This window comes from Caretta caretta, chromosome 28, assembly GCF_965140235.1.
Source record: "Caretta caretta isolate rCarCar2 chromosome 28, rCarCar1.hap1, whole genome shotgun sequence".
In the NCBI taxonomy this organism is placed as follows: Eukaryota; Metazoa; Chordata; order Testudines; family Cheloniidae; genus Caretta; species Caretta caretta.
The window spans coordinates 6,847,938-6,865,449 of NC_134233.1; the positions used below are offsets into that span (position 1 = coordinate 6,847,938).

The 17,512-nt window shown below is 46.2% G+C and overlaps 2 protein-coding genes across 6 annotated transcripts in view; both read left to right on the forward strand.

Moving 5' to 3' along the window:
• Positions 1-17,512, forward strand: part of LOC125629204 (uncharacterized) — a 570,105-nt gene that overhangs the window by 406,788 nt on the left and 145,805 nt on the right. Inside the window, exon 5 of the mRNA XM_075124099.1 lies at positions 16,224-17,252. Coding sequence (XP_074980200.1) covers positions 16,224-17,252 — 1,029 coding nt within the window. The remainder of the gene's footprint in view (positions 1-16,223; positions 17,253-17,512) is intronic.
• Positions 1-17,512, forward strand: part of LOC125629208 (uncharacterized) — a 333,186-nt gene that overhangs the window by 7,668 nt on the left and 308,006 nt on the right. The gene's annotated exons all lie outside the window — the stretch shown is intronic.

Sequence of the window (17,512 nt, forward strand, 5' to 3'; positions counted from 1 at the left end):
AGGTCAGTCCAAGCACATCTTGCCTTTTCTTGTTGTTGTGGTAACTATGAGTCTGGGGTGAGGAGCTGGTATTAATTACCACCTGATTATTGATATAATTACAAGATCTGAAATATGCCAGGAATAATCTGATGGGGAAGGAATAATGTGGCACCCCCGCTATTTTCCACTGTTTAGAATTATAGAGCAAACACAAAACAGTGACTCCTCTGCAGTTCTATACCAAAATATTTTTCACCTAGTATCAGCAGGGAAAGATGAAGAGCTTGCTTTGGGCCATATTGCGTTTCAGTTGACAGCTGGTGGACATCTGCCAGAGATGTGAGAAAGACTGGGCTAAGATTTAGTTTGATTGGAGGGAGACAGATCCAGAGCAGAGAGGTAAAGAGGGCAGAGGGATTCTGCATTAGCAGATCTTAATGCAGAATCTGACTTGTGTTGGTGTATTTTTGTTTTGTTTTTTTATTGTAAAGCATTTAGGCTGCTTTTGTAGATATGTGTTAATAATCTGTCCTCTTCCTAGAGTTCTGAGGAAGTTATATGAGTATTTTTAAAGAGTGCAGACTGCAGATTAGATTGCAGTGAGGTCTTAAGTGCAGGATCAGGCTGTAAACTGCTGTCCAGTCCACACACTGAACAAACTGAAAAAAACACTTCGATCTTTCTGTTGTAGTGATCTTATGGGTAAATTACAGCAATCCAAGGTTAAAAGAAATACATCTGTGATTTTATTTTGATTGTTGTGGCTTTAAGAAGCTGGTTTCTTGCTATTTACTTTCTCTTAGATACTGATCCTGCAAACAGTTATGCCTCTGGAGGGCATCCATGCATAGGCATTTGCAGGATTGGGGCTTTAGTGAATGAATACTGGAGCAAAAGCATGTGGCTAGGCTTAGCTCATGACATTGGCACAGTTACATTTCAGACAAAGTTTATATAGGTGTTGATGGCTTAAGGTAAGAGAGGCAAGGATTCTTTTAACAACATAATTTTTTAGCGTGTTTTAGGTGTCTGAAAACTGTGATCTTAATGATTTTTTTAAAAAAAATATCCTGTTACTAATTAATACATGGTAAGTAGTTAAACAGTATCCATGGTAAAGTTCTTCCAGTTTTATTTGTTTGGCGATTAGAGTTGGATTCCAGACAAGTGATTTCCATTAAGTTTTAGAATTTGTCTCGGGAGAGGTATTGGAAACCATTAAGGCCAGATCTTTGCTGTCTGGTAGAGGTCTGGCTCTTCCGAGTACTCCATTGACTCAGAAGTAGAAAGCACAAGGTGTGGTGCTAGGTGTTTTGTAGGATGAAGACCTTATTTGCAAGCTCTTTGAAGCAGGGATCTGTCTGCAAACTCCAAAACCGTGTGTTAATGTGCTCCAGGGCTTCTACTCTGAGATTTTGAGTGTGTGTGTGTGTGTGTCCGTCCATGTGAAAACAGGAGAACTTTGCCTGTTTCTACAGGGCTCTGTTGAACTTGCACAGCGTGGGTCCTAAACACTCATTTAAAATACCTATAACTGACCAGTTGATGTTTTACTTCTCTTTGTGTTTTCAGTGTTGTCACTTGTTTGTTTGGGGTTTTGTTTGCTGTCTGTGTAGCTTTATTACTTCTTTTTACTGTTCTATGTGTGTGAAGTATTCATCAAATTAAGAATTGACATCCCATAGAAATGGTATAAGCCTGAGTGAATACCTTCTGCTCTCCTTTCCAGTATCCAGTACATGTACTCCAAGGGCAGTGTCAATTTTCTTTTTATTTGATTTCATACTAAATACATATCTTGAGCAGTGCACCTTGATAATTATCCCTTGTTTTAATATTCTTTCTTCTTCTTCCATACCTATGAACTGTTTAAAAATATACATTATATCTAGGGTTTTTGTTTGTACTGGTGGCGCACATCCACACATTACCTCAATATTGGTGGAGCACATAACAAAATTCATTCCGCACGTGGATGGAAAAAATTAGAGGGAACATTGGTGGCTGCTCCCTCTTGGGTGGATGGGCCAATCCTGGGGCCCATTATCTCTTGGTGATTTGATTTCCATTCCAAATCCATAAAGTAGATTTTCAATATAAATACTTTGTTCCTTACATACGACCCATATGTTGATCTCTCAGTCATTATGAGTCTTGACCAGTTATGAGCTTTTCGTAGATGCCTTTGTCACAGAGTCACCACATCAATGCTCTAGAACTACTCTGTATGAAGCCAATCAGGACTCTGGGGAAGCCTCCTCTCTCTGAGCAGACTGTCTCCAGGGCAGAAGCTTCCACAGCTTTCACCTTCCTGGGTCTGACCTCAGAGCATTCAGCATCCCCCTTCCACAGTGTGTGCTTCCTGCAGCGAGTCTGCCCAGATGGGGTTCCTGGGGAAACCAGAGGGTCCTGCACCCCAACTCTGCAGTCGGACATGATTCTCAGCCAGCCAGTAAAACACAAGGTTTATTAGGTGACAGGAACACAGCGTAGAACAGAGCTTGCTATCACAGAAATCAGTGACTTTCAGGCAAGTCCAGCTTGGGAGTCCTGGGACAGATGCCTTGGACTCCCCCTTTTCTAGTCCCCCCGTGCAGACTGCCCACTTTCAATGACCCGACCTCCGACACCCCCCTGTTGCTCCTCCTCCATCTCCGTGTCTCACTTCCTGGGCAAAAGGTGTCACCTGGTCTCACCCCTCTCCTGGGTCTCAGGTTACATAAGTGCAGGAAGCTGGACGCTTCACCTGCCCCGAGGGCTCAGCAAAAATTATACACCCAGTTCCTACCACTGAAGTTTTGGGTGCAGTACACTGGGAAACTGAGGTACACACAGTTTTAGTATAGGACAGTAAGACTCACAGGCAACACCCACTTTGTTACAGCCTCACATGCTCTCCCTTATGGATAAATCTGTCCATCTATCTGCCGCCCCGACCGGGAAAACGGAGAAGTCTGCTGCTTGCCAGGAGCTAAGATTCGCAATGTGACGGAGAGACTGCCGAGACACATCAAGCCCTCAGATCGCTACCCCTTCCTGCTTCTCCACGTGGGCACCAATGATACTGCCAAGAATGACCTTGAGCGGATCACTGCAGACTACGTGGCTCTGGGAAGAAGGATAAAGGAGTTTGAGGCGCAAGTGGTGTTCTCGCCATCCTCCCCGTGGAAGAAAAAGGCCTGGATAGAGACCGTCGAATTGTGGAAGTCAACGAATGGCTACGCAGGTGGTGTCGGAGAGAAGGCTTTGGATTCTTTGACCACGGGATGATTTTCCAAGGAGGAGGAGTGCTAGGCAGAGACGGGCTCCACCTAACGAAGAGAGGGAAGAGCATCTTCGCAAGCAGGCTGGCTAACCTAGTGAGGAGGGCTTTAAACTAGGTTCACCGGGGGAAGGAGACCAAAGCCCTGAGGTAAGTGGGGAAGCGGGATACCGGGAGGAAGCACGAGCAGGAGCGCGCGAGAGGGGAGGGCTCCTACCTCATACTGAGAACGAGGGGCGATCAGCGGGTTATCTCAAGTGCCTATATACAAATGCACGAAGCCTGGGAAACAAGCAGGGAGAACTGGAAGGCCTGGCACAGTCAAGGAATTTTGATGTGATTGGAATAACAGAGACTTGGTGGGATAACTCACATGACTGGAGTACTGTCATGGATGGATATAAGCTGTTCAGGAAGGACAGGTAGGGCAGAAAAGGTGGGGGAGTTGCACTGTATGTAAGAGATCAGTATGACTGCTCAGAGCTCAAGTATGAAACTGCAGAAAAACCTGAGTCTCTGGATTAAGTTTAGAAGTATGAGCAACAAGAGTGGTGTCGTGGTGGGAGTCTACTATAGACCACCGGACCAGGGGGATGACGTGGACGAGGCTTTCTTCTGGCAACTTGCAGAAGTTACTAGATTGCAGGCCCTGGTTCTGATGGGAGACTTCAGTCACCCTGATATCTGCTGGGAGAGCAATACAGCAGTGCACAGACAATCCAGGAAGTTTTTGGAAAATGTAGGGGACAATTTCCTGGCGCAAGTGCTGGAGGAACCAACTAGGGGCAGAGCTCTTCTTGACCTGCTGCTCACAAACCGGGAAGAATTAGTAGGTGAAGCTAAAGTGGATGGGAACCTGGGAGGCAGTCACCATGAGATGGTCGAGTTCAGGATCCTGACACAAGGAGGAAAGGAAAGCAGCAGAATACGGACCCTGGACTTCAGAAAAGCAGACTTTGACTCCCTCAAGGAACTGATGGGCAAGATCCCCTGGGAGAATAATATGCGGGGGAAAGGAGTCCAGGAGAGCTGGCTGTATTTTAAAGAATCCTTATTGAGGCTACAGGGACAAACCATCCCGATGTGTAGAAAGAATAGTAAATATGGCAGGCGACCAGCTTGGCTTAACAGTGAAATCCTTGCTGATCTTAAATACAAAAAAGAAGCTTACAAGAAGTGGAAGATTGGACAAATGACCAGGGATGAGTATAAAAATATTGCTCGGGCATGCAGGAGTGAAATCAGGAAGGCCAAATCACACCTGGAGTTGCAGCTAGCAAGAGATGTTAAGAGTACCAAGAAGGGTTTCTTCAGGTATGTTAGCAACAAGAAGAAAGCCAAGGAAAGTGTGGGCCCCTTACTGAATGAGGGAGGCAACCTAGTGACAGAGGATGTGGGAAAAGCTAATGTATTCAATGCTTTTTTTTTTGCCTCTATCTTCACGAACAAGGTCAGCTCCCAGACTGCTGCACTGGGCAGCACAGCATGGGGAGGAGGTGCCCAGCCCTTTGTGGAGAAAGAAGTGGTTAGGGACTATTTAGAAAAACTGGACATGCACAAGTCCATGGGGCCGGATGAGTTGCATCCGAGAGTGTTAAAGGAGTTGGCGGATGTGATTGCAGAGCCATTGGCCATTATCTTTGAAAACTCATGGCGATCGGGTGAAGTCCCAGAAGGCTGGAAAAAGGCTAATGTAGTGCCAATCTTTAAAAAAGGAAAGAAGGAGGATCCTGGGAACTACAGGCCGGTCAGCCTCACCTCAGTCCCTGGAAAAATCATGGAGCATGTCCTCAAGGAATCAATTCTGAAGCACTTAGAGAGGAAAGTGATCAGGAACAGTCAGCATGGATTCACCAAGGGCAAGTCATGCCTGACTAATCTAATTGCCTTCTATGATGAGATAACTGGCTCTGTGGATGAGGGGAAAGCAGTGGATGTGTTGTTCCTTGACTTTAGCAAAGCTTTTGACACGGTCTCCCACAGTATTCTTGTCAGCAAATTGAAGTATGGGCTGGATGAATGGACTAGTGATCAGTGGCTCCATGTCAAGTTGGCAGCCGGTATCAAGGGGAGTGCCCCAAGGGTCGGTCCTGGGGCCAGTTTTGTTCAATATCTTCATAAATGATCTGGAGGATGGTGTGGATTGCACCCTCAGCAAGTTTGCAGATGACACTAAACTGGGAGGAGAGGTAGATACGCTGGAGGGTAGGGATAGGATACAGAGGGCCCTAGACAAATTGGAGGATTGGGCCAAAAGAAATCTGATGAGGTTCAACAAGGATAAGTGCAGGGTCCTGCACTTAGGACGGAAGAACCCAATGCACAGCTACAGACTAGGGACCGAATGGCTAGGCAGCAGTTCTGCAGAAAAGGACCTAGGGGTGACAGTGGACGAGAAGCTGGATATGAGTCAGCAGTGTGCCCTTGTTGCCAAGAAGGCCAATGGCATTTTGGGATGTATAAGTAGGGGCATAGCGAGCAGATCGAGGGACGTGATCGTTCCCCTCTATTCGACATTGGTGAGGCCTCATCTGGAGTACTGTGTCCAGTTTTGGGCCCCACACTACAAGAAGGATGTGGAAAAATTGGAAAGAGTCCAGCGGAGGGCAACAAAAATGATTAGGGGACTGGAACACATGACTTATGAGGAGAGGCTGAGGGAACTGGGAATGTTTAGTCTACGGAAGAGAAGAATGAGGGGGGATTTGATAGCTGCTTTCAACTACCTGAAAGGTGGATCCAAAGAGGATGGCTCTAGACTGTTCTCAGTGGTAGCAGATGACAGAACAAGGAGTAATGGTCTCTAGTTGCAGTGGGGGAGATTTAGGTTGGATATTAGAAAAACTTTTTCACTAGGAGGGTGGTGAAAGACTGGAACGCGTTAGCTTGGGAGGTGGTGGAATCTCCTTCCTTAGAAGTTTTTAAGGTCAGACTTGACAAAGCCCTGGCTGGGATGATTTAATTGGGGATCGGTCCTTCTTTGAGCAGGGGGTTGGACTAGATGACCTCCTGAGGTCCCTTCCAACCCTGATATTCTATGCGTTTATGAAATACCCTCTAAGAGATGTTTGGTGTAATGGGTTTGTCATGTTTCAGGTGAGAGCTGCTGGAAATGACCAAGCCAGGGAGAGGAATACTTTCTGCCAATGGCCTTCAGGACGGGTGCTGAGTTCACTGCAGTGCCCCTCGTCCCCTCTCCATTTCCCTTCTCGGTGTGCTGTCTGGGGTGCTGCCCTGCTTCCTGCTCCCCAGGCCACCCCGTATCTACTCCATGTGCCAGGCTTTTTGCAGCCCCCAGTGAGAGGCCATCCAGCCCATCAAACTGGTGCCAAAGTGCTAGGCCTCAGGCCTTCTGGGGTGCACCTCTGTGAGTCCAATTGCCCCTGTCCTAGGGGTGCTACAGGAGCATGTCCTTCTAGTGCGTCAGGGCTCCACCCTCGCGTTGAGGCCTAGGGGCACTTTCTTCTTCTCTTGGGTACCAGGTGAAACAGCAAAAGAGCCAACTGTCAGCAAACAAGGATAAATAAAGGAATGAAAGAAAATAGAGGAGAAAACGCTGTGAACAGATCCCATCAGGATGTGGGCCTCTCTTACTTCTGGGGGCTGTGGGAGTGTCTCAGTTACCTTCAGAGTTTACTGGGTCTCCAGCGCAAGTTGCAGCCTACTCCTCCTTTGAGTTCTGGGGATCCCCACCCTCCCTTGGTGAAGGCCAAAGCCCCGAATGGTGTCAGCCCTCTCTCTTGGGCTGGAGATGCTCCACAGACTCTTCCCTTCCCAAGGTTGCTCCCCTTTGAGTAGAGTAGATCTCTCCTTTTAACTCCTGCTCCAGTCCTGGCATGGTTTGCAGGTTTGGAGGGGCTGGGCCAGTCCAGACTAAAGCAGCAGTTTAACCGCTTCTGTGCTAGCTTGGGGTTTATATAGCCCTTAACAGGCACCCAGGCCCAGGGAATGGCACCCTATCAGCCCCATGCCTGATGTGGTGGGACGACGCACTGGCAGTATTGCCTTTGAGGGTGCTGCTCCCACTCCCTCCCCTCCCCCTTTACTGCCACCACAATGCCTGTCACCTTCACTTCCTGAGGGGTGACCCCCAGAAGGTGTGTTTTGTTATTCCTTTCCCTCCCTCCCTCTTCCTCCCCCACCCCAGGATCAGTTGTGCACCCTCTGTCTCAGGAGTTAAGGTGGGTCATGGGGTGCGGGTGATGCTATGCTGGACATCCATCATCACTGAGGGAGTGGCAGCCTTGACCCTCCTTGAAGGTTGCCGGGATGCTGATGTGCACTGGAGGAGAACTGGGGCTTGACTGAGTCTATGGACCATTTGGCCCACACTGTGCCACTGTAAAGCCTGCTCTGCATTCCTGCAAATTGCTGCTGATGGCGTTGCTCCCATAAGTCTCTGTAACGCTGTCTTCAGTGTCTCGAGAGCATGAGCACCAGCCTCAGGCAGACTGGTAAGAACCAGGGCACAAACCCCAGATTGGTTGAGGTCGATATGTAGATTTCACCAATTAAGTATCAAGTGGAAATGCTTCAGGCACTGTAACAGCATGAACATGGAATCACAGACAGTCCCCTTGGGCCATCCCATAGATCTCACCACGCAGCTGAGCTCACCTTTGCGACAGATGGTCCCTTACACCAGGAGTTTTCAACCTTTTACTTTCTGAGGCCCCCCCAACATGCTATAAAATACGCATGTTTTGACCATGTGGGCCAAAATAACTGGTTTTCTGCATATAAAAGCCAGGGCTGACGTAAGGGGCTAGCAAGCAGGGCAGCTGCCTGGGGCCCCATGACACAGGCCCCCCCAAAGTTGCATTGCTTAGGCTTTGTCTTCAGCCCCAGGTGGTGGGGTTGAGGGCCCCAGATTTCAGCCCCATACACTAGGACTTCAGCTTTCTGTCCTGGGCCTCTGAATCTAATGCTAGCCTTGCTTGCTGTCCCCCCTGAAACCTGCTCATGGTCCCCCACAGAGCTCCAGACCCCTGGTTTAGAACCACTGCCTTACACCACGAATCACAGCAATTTTCAGGTTATTGCCAGTCCCAAAGGACCAGGCACTTACTTGGTCAATTGAATCTTCAATCTCACAACAAAGAGAACACTTGTAACCATTCATGTAATTACCTATATTAAGATTATTTAAAAGGAAACGAGTTGTTTGCAAAGTTAAAGCAGGTAATCCTATAGATGCAGACAAGTTACAGTCTTAAATTTCAAAAGATAATAGAAGCTTCTATAATAAGCAAGCTCTACATATTCTTTAGGACTAACCCAGGCTAAGTAGCTGGGGATCGCTTGCTTATGCCTAGAAACTTTGCCCCGCAGAGCCCAAGCAGCATACAGATAATCGGTTCCTTCTGTATGGGGTTTTTTATCCCCTTCCTGCCATGTGCTCTGAGCTGAAAACTCAGCTAATGGGAAGTCAAGAGCACAACAACAGTCTTTTGCCTTTTTTAACATCCCATAATAGTCTATCTGGTGTTGATGGACCTTTCCTGGCTGGCAACATATAATACATTCAGTTGACAGTCAGCACTTCACACAGGTAAAGTCTCTCTCCTGTTCACTGATTTACAGAGCTACAGAGGCTCACAATGCAGCGAGTCAGATATTAACCCAGGTGGCAACTCACAAGCATTCAATAAAGCCTAAACCCTAAACACATTCTTATAATTCTCATACCTGTTCTAACAATACTAACATAGGTGAGCCAAACTGATTCCAGCTCTGCGTTTGTCCATGTTCAATTAAGACATGGGGGCTTTTGCAAGAGCCAACACCTCATCTGCCAGTGTCACAGGCAGGATGGGTGGGGATGGCGTCTCTAACCTCTGTTTGCCAGAAGCTGGGAATTGGTGACAGGGGATGGATCACTTGATGATGACCTGTTCTGTTCATTTCCTCCGAAGCACCTGGCATTGGCCACTGAACTAGATAGACCATTGGTCTGACGCAGTGGGCCGTTCTTATGTTCACAGTCTCTATCAGGAGTATCTACTCATTTGGACTCACTGGGGAGCCACAGAAAGAAACAAGGTGTGCTGAGGCAAGAAGGCCCAGTCTCAGAGCCCCCAGGATCACACTTGCGAAAAGCTAAAACTAGGCCCAACCCACGAAAGGGGGCACTCCCAGGAGAGACTGTATAAAGGCTGGAGTATCAAACAACTTTGTAAACCTGAGACAGCTGCATTGGGAAAAATGACAAGGAGAATCCCACAAAGTGCCGACTTTCATTCTGCTCTTCTCTGGCCTTTGGTTCATAGAATCACAGAACTGGAAGTGACCTCAAGAGGTCATCTAGTCCAGTTCCCTGCACTCAAGGCAGGACTAAGTTTTATCTAGATCATCCGTGACCGGTATTTGTTCAGCCTGCTCTTAAAAATCCCCAAGGATGGAGATTCTACAACCTCCCTAGGCAATTTATTCCAGTCCTTAACCACTCTGACCGTTAGGAAGTTTTTCCTAATGTCCAACCTAAACTGCCCTTGCTTCAATTTAAGCCCCTTGCTTCTTGTCCTATCCTCAGAGGTTAAGAAGAACAATTTTTCTCCCTTCTCCTTTTAACAACCTTTTATGTAATTGAAAACTGTGATCATGTTCTCTCTCAGTCTTCTCTTCTCCAGACTAAACAAACCCAAGTTTTTCAATCTTTCCTCATAGGTCATGTTTTCTAGACCTTTCATCATTTTTGTTTCTCTTCTTTGGACTTTCACCAATTTGTCCACATCTTTCCTGAAATGTGGTACCCAGAACTGTACACAATACACCAGTAGAGGCCTAATCACCACAGAATAGAGAGGAAGAATTACTTTTCGTGTCTTGCTTAAAATACTTCTGCTAATACATCCCAGAACGATGTTTGCTTTTTTTGCAACAGCGTTACACTATTGACTTATATTTAGCTTGTGATCCACTATGACTCCCTGGTCCCTTTCCACAGTACTCCTTCCGAGACAGTCATTTCCTGTTTTAAACCTGTGCAATTGATTGTTCCTTCCTAAGTGGAGTACTTTGCATTTGTCCTTTTTGAATTTCATCCTATTTACTTCAGAACATTTCTCCAGTTTGTTCAAATCATTTTGAATTTGAATCCTACCCTCCAAAGCACTTGCAACCCTCCGGGCTTGGCATAGTCCGCAAACTTGATAAATGTAACAGAGAGACTCTGTTACTGGGAGGGTTTCACCATGTCTCAGAGGGTTCCACCCTGGTGGGAGGGGGCTAGGCCTGTACTGGAATAAGGTCACTCTGTGCTTCGCAGCGTGGCAGAACCTAGAATGTCCATTAGCAGGGAAAAATCCTGGGGTGAATCGGCTTGTGGAATGGACAAAATCCCTGTCTGAATTCTCTCACATTCCCTTCTCGCCCTGGCAGGCTACAGAATAGCGTCCACGTTTTGCTCCAGATCATCCCATCCTCCCGGGGGAAGGAAATGGCTGCAATGGAGCTGGCTCAGGTAAGGGATCATCAGGGAGCTGGTGGTGGGCTCTGCTTGGAGGGAGGGGAGCAGTAAATGCATAGGAGGATGGGAGCTGCTGGAGGTGGTGGGAGGCAGGAAATATCTAGGGTGGAGAAAGGGAGGGGACAGGATGTGACAAACCTGCTGAGACTTGTGTAATCTAGGGTGTGATGGGTTTTCACCCCCGGGGCGCAGTTTGGGCGGACTTCTGGGAATTGTTATGCTCTCTAACCCTCAGGCTGGTCTGCCCTTCTCACACTGCTTTGCTGGAGATTCAGCCAGACTCTCCAGGCCCTCTTATCACCCAACACAACAGCAACTGGCATCATGCGCCCAACTAAGCTACCTGAGTGCTTTACGTAAGCCACTCAAGGACAGATAGAAGACAACAGCCAATTTCCCAGCTCCCCAACCTCGCACACCGGCTGTTGTATAAATCCAGAATTATACCATCTTACAGTGCACTGGGAGCTGTATAATGTATAATTCGCCTTCCCCTCAATATAGGAAAGATATACACAACAAGCTAACCAAGCTGAGATTTTCCCCAGACACTTCACTCAAAATACACTGGTTAAGATAAAGCATAAAACAAGATTATTAACTACAGAAAGATAGATTTTAAGTGATTATAAGTGATAGCCAACAGGTCAAAGCAAATTACTTAGGCTTAGTTTGAGTTTTTGCTTATTTGCTAACATACTAAATGGATAGAATTTGAATGAGCAATTTCTCACCCTGAGTGATGATACAAGCAGTCCTGCAAGTTTCCATACACAAGCTAGAAATCCCTTTACCCTGGGACCAGCATTTCCCCCAGTTCAGTCTTTGTTCCTCAGGTGTTTCCAGGAATTCTCTTGTGTGGGGAATGAGGCCAAGAGATGATGTCACACCCCATCTTAGGTAGCTTTTCCATATGGTGGGAACCCTTTCTTCCAAACTCAGTTTCCAGTCCAGTGTGTGGAAAAATACAGGTACGAAAATGGAGTTCAGTGTCATGTGGTCTTGTTGCATGCCCTGAAACATTCACAGGAAGGCTCAGCTCTTCCACAGGGTCCATTGCCTGTGCCAATGAGCCATCAGCACTGTCTAGCTTCTTCATTGTTTACTTGAAAGGGTAGTTGTGGGTGTTACCCAGAGTAAGCACATTGGAAATGCAGATACATAGTCAATATCCATAACTTCAGATACAAACATGATCCATGCACACAAATAGGATAATCATATTCAGCAAATCATAACTTCTCGAATGACACCGTACATGCTGCATCTTGCACAAAATGCATCATAATTATGTCCCAATCCTATTATAATCATACTGCTATGCTGAATATGGGGCATAGTGTCAGATAGGGCCTAATTTCAAGGCACAGGAGTTGGGAATGGAACTTCCACTCCTTGTGGAACAGGAAATAACCCCCCAGCCAGAGCTGGGAAAACTTCCCAGACACCCAGTGCTGCAGCCTGAATCTACTGACACTTCATTAGTTACCACCACCCTTAATCTTTGTGGCAACTGCAAACTTTATCAGTGATTTTATATTCTCTTCTAGGTTATTGATAAGACTGTTCAATAGCACAGGGCTAAGAACCAATGCTTGTGGGAACCCACTAGAAATAAATCCACTCAACCATCGTTCCCCATTTACAATCACGGTTTTTAATCTATTTAATGTATGCCGTGTTTATTTTGTATCATTCTAGTTTTTTAGTCAAATATTGTGCTGAACCAATTCATAGGCCTTGCAGAAGTCTAGGTATATTACATCAGTACTATTAGCTGCAGCCAAACTTTTGATCTCATCCAATAAGGATGTCCAGTTAGTTTGATAGGATCTATTTTCCCTAAACCTTTGTTAATGGGTACTAATTATATTACCCTCTTTAATTCTTTGTTAATGAACTTCAGTATCAGCTGCTCCATTATCTTGCCCAGTATCAATGTCAGACTGACACTCTTGTAATTAGCAAGGGTCATCTCTTTTACACTTTTTAAATATTGGCACATCATTAGCTTTATTCCAATCTTCTGGAATATCCCCAGTGTTCCAAGTCCTAATTAAAATCAATATTAACAGTCCACCATGCTCCTCCACTAGGTCTTTTAAAACTCTTGGATACAAGTTATCTGGACCTGCTTATTTAAACATTTCTAACTTTAATAGCTGCTGTTTAACGTCCTCGTGAGCTATTGTTGGAATAGAAAGAGTGTCATAATCAACATCTTCTGATACGACTACATCATTTGTTTTTTTCCAAACCCAGGAGAGAAATATTGAAGACTTTTACCTCTTCTGCATTATTTTTTGATAATTCTGCCATTTCTGTTTAGTAATTTACCACTACCATTGTTAGGATTATATTTGTACTTAATATACTTTTAAAAACTTCCTTCTTATTTTCATTGATTGGTCATTGATTTCTGATAGCTTCCCTTACCAATTTTCTACAATTCTATTCTAACTTATATTCTTTACTTCCCCTTTCTTCCCTATATTTTATTTGGAGAGTGTTGGGATTCCTACCAAGGAGCACCAGCAGGGTACAGAGACAGTCCCATCTCTTTTATCAAGCTCTTGCTGGTAGGTATGTGATAAATGTGAAGATCCTGCCTCCGTCTGTCAGCTGGGAGACACAAAGGTTCTCTCTTTCTACCCTCTGATGCCTCCTGGCTGCTCTAGGCAAGGTTGGGGTGGGAATCTGTTAACATGTGCCTCCCAGAGCTTCCATTTACCTGGTGCTGCTGTTCCTTGAATAGTGGGGTTATGACTGGGGCAGCAGGTACTGAGTGTTGGACTCTTGCTCTTTCAGGGGCCGGTGACTTTCGAGGAAGTGGCTGTGTATTTCACCAGAGAAGAGGGGGCTCTGCTGGACCCCACTCAGAGAGCCCTCTACAGGGATGTCATGCAGGAGAACTATGAAACGGTGTTATTGCTGGGTAAGGAGTCCTGTCCCCTGGGTTATTAGAAGCTGTGGGGTCTCTAAAGAACTTGAGTAGTAATAACTTTATATCTTTATTCGTCATACAAGTTTTGACAAGTTTCCTTGCCCTCCTTTTTTTTCCTGATCTCCCACCCACTAGAATAATTTTTGGACATGTGCCTTTTTGGTGCCGTCAGTCATTTAAAAATTGCATTTAATGTATCCTTATTGGATACATTCATAACTACAGCTTTCATGCCTTTTCCTCATTTTAAGAGGAAAATATGCCACCTATAGAATTCTAAATTGAGTAAATAGGTCGATGACTGATGCATGGCTTGTGTGACCATCAGATGAGCTCCTCTTTTGATAGGAGAGTTCATAATGTTGCCATTCAGGACCCCACAGGTGAAGGGATAACAGAGCCGTGGGACGGGAGGAGAAGGGGGAGTAGATAATTCTGAGATGCCAGGAAATAGCGAGGGTGTGTGCAGGGTTAGAGCTAAGAAGCAGCAGGGAGGGATGAGGTAGTGAGAGACAAGGAGGGAACACCAGAAGCTCCCAAGGTGCCGGGAGGTGGTGCCGGCTGAAAGTAATGGGAAGAAGGGGAGGAAGGGCACACAGGAAGTGGGCTGGGTGGGTGCGTGGGAGGGAGGAGAGGTTTGGGGATCTAGAGCTGTGGGGTGTCCCTAATCTAAGCATATTCCAAAACCATTCACACCAATCGGGCTTATCGCTATACACCCATAGAGTCTGTTCCCCAATGTTCCGTTCCCAGATCTGATGCCGCAGAGTGTTTCCCCCACGTCCCCCTTCCCAGCTCTGATGCCGCAGAACCTTGCTTGTGTCCCTGTTCCCATTCTCCCCCTTAATAAATCTGATTCCAATTTTCCTTCCCCCCTGTTTAACCCCAGTTTATATAGTTATATTCTCAGCTATACCTTAACCAATCATTTTACTGAAATTTAACTAACCAATCCTCACATATTGTAACATAATTCTCTAACCAATTATATCCTACTACCCTAATTAACTTACACCTAACAAAATTAATTATACAGCAGACAGAAACAATTAGAGAACCAGACAGATTAACAATTGTGGTGGCCATAAAGATAAAACAATACAGAAATGAGGGTACGACGACCATTGATAAGTGTTTTCTTGCCAGACAGGATGATATCAAACTAAATTTTCTTTAAGCATCTTAAGATCTGTTTCTTTGTCTGGTGGTGATGGGCACTATCTGGACAGGATTGTCTTCCAAACAACCCAATAGCACCTTATGTGACTGGTTTGGGATATGACAATGTGATCGTTCGCTTCCCGGCTTATGGCTGCCCCTGCTGCTTAGCCAAAGGCCTTAGCCCAGTGGTCCCCAACACGGTGCCCATGGGCGCCATGGCGCCTGCCGGGGCATTTTTGTGCGTCCCCAGGACACCCCACTGGTTCTCGGCGGTATTTCGGCAGTGGTTCTTCTTGCTGCCACCACCGCTTCTTGGCGGCATTTTGGTGTCCGGTTCTTCTACTTGGCATTTCGGCGGCGGGGTGTCCAGCTCCCGCCACAGTCTTCTGGGAATAGCAATATGGTATTCCCACAAGAAAGGTTGGGGACCACTTCTTTAGCCTAAGAACATGGCCTCAGACTATCCTAGTGAGAGAAGGTCCATACACAGGCAGACTGAGATTTTGATTCTTTGTTTTTATACCCCTGTAACTAGCTAAGTGATAAAAATACACCTAAGTTCTTAAAGTATACGCTTTACAGGCAGGCCCAGAATATCTATAGTCTCACAGTGGGTTGTACCCCTTCCCCCATTTTGTGTCGGTCTTGTCTATTTAGATTGTAAATTGTTCAGGGCATGGGCCATCCACTGTTTTGTGTTTGTACTTGTCCTAGCACAATGGGGACCCAGTGTTAGTTGGTCCTTAGGCACTAAGGTAATGAATATGATTTAGAATAATAACAACTCTCCTGGGTTGAGCAAAGGAAGTTGGCCTTGAGATGTTTCTGCATAAAAATGAGCTGGGCTTAAAATCATGGAATATTCTTTGTGACAAGTATCCCACAAATTCTACTGATCTTCCTTGTTTTCTTTGCCTTGAGCAGGGTTTCCAGTTTCCAAGCCTGATGTGATCTCGCAGCTGGAACGAGGGGAAGAGCCGTGGGTCCCAGACTTCCATGGCTCTGAGAAAAAAGTGCTCCCGAGAGCTGCCTGCACAGGTGAGGAATTGGTTAAAGCAACTCAAAAACTGTCCATGAATACAGGAAACATTTGGGATGCCCTACAAAGACCTTGTGAGCTCTCCAAGTTCAGGATTGTTCCCTGCAGATGTGGAATCATTAGGCAGATGTCACTCATGGCTTCACACCTATCCTGACTGACAACTGGCAGCAGGTCCCTCCCTGATCTCGCTTTCCCCTGAGTGTTCTGGTGAGATGCGGACCAAAACTGATCCCTTCCTCTCTTCTCTGGGGAAGGGTTTGGGGAAAATCAGCTCCTGATAGGTTTGTTCTCTCCCGCACATATTTTGGTTTGTTCATCCCTTTTTCCATTCCTGTCTCTGAGATTTCCTTTCTCTCCGGCACAGGGAGTGACCTATGTCTGGATTCTCTCTGTCTCCCATCAGCTGTTGGAATGGTGAGTGAGAATAAGGAGAATCCCCAGAAGGAAGATGCTGAGCAAGTAGAACCATATGGGACGTTATCAGGAAGATCCAAAGGGAATGATTCCGGGAGTTGTGCACTCCCAGCAAAAGCCTGTGAGACTCAGCAGATGCCAGAGGAAAACTTCAGTAGCCACTCAGACCTTATTACACACGGGAGAATCAATTTGGAAGAGGCATGCTACATATGTCATGAATGTGGGAAAACCTTCAATGGAAGCTCAGACTTTTTCACACATCAGGGAATCCACAGAGGAGAGAGACGCTACATGTGCTCTGAGTGTGGGAAACGCTTCAATCGGAGCTCACACCTTATCACACATCAGACAATCCACACGGGTGAGAAACCTTATGGATGCTCTGATTGTGGGAAACGCTTCAATCGGAGCTCATACCTTATCATACATCGGAGAATCCATACGGGTGAGAAACCTTATGGATGCTGTGAGTGTGGAAAACGCTTCAGTTGGAGCTATGCCCTTATCGCACATCGGAGAATCCACACAGGAGAGACGCCCTACACATGCTCTGAGTGTGGGAAAAGCTTTAATCGGCACTCACAGCTTATTACACATCATAGAATCCACACAGGAGAGAAACCCTACACGTGCTCTGAATGTGGGAAATGCTTCAGTCGGAGGTCTGCCCTTATCACACATCGGAGAATCCACACAGGAGAGATGCCCTACACATGCTCTGAATGTGGGAAAAGCTTCAATCAGAGCTCAAACCTTATCACACATCGTAGAATCCACACAGGAGAGATGCCTTTCACATGCTCTGAGTGCGGGAAAAGCTTCAAACAGAGCTCTACCCTGAGCAGACATCAGAGAATCCACACAGGAGAGAGACCCTACACATGCTCTGAGTGCGGGAAAAGCTTCATTGAGCGCTCAGACCTTGTCAGACATCGTAGAATCCACAGTGGAGAGAGACCCTACACATGCTCTGCGTGTGGGAAAAGCTTCAATCAGCGGTCATTCCCTATTAGACATCAGGAAATCCACATGGGAGAGAACTGTAAGAAATGCCTGGACTAGGGCTGGCCAAAGATTTGTTTTTAAAAGTATTACATTTACTAATGTATAGTGATCTTTGCACCATCTTCACCATGGTCTCTCAGCTCCCCTAGATGAGTTGCCTGCTTCTGCCTTTTGCAGCTCCCCCTTCTTTGGGGTCAGTCCTGTGATCTTTTCTATCAACTCCTTTCCTTT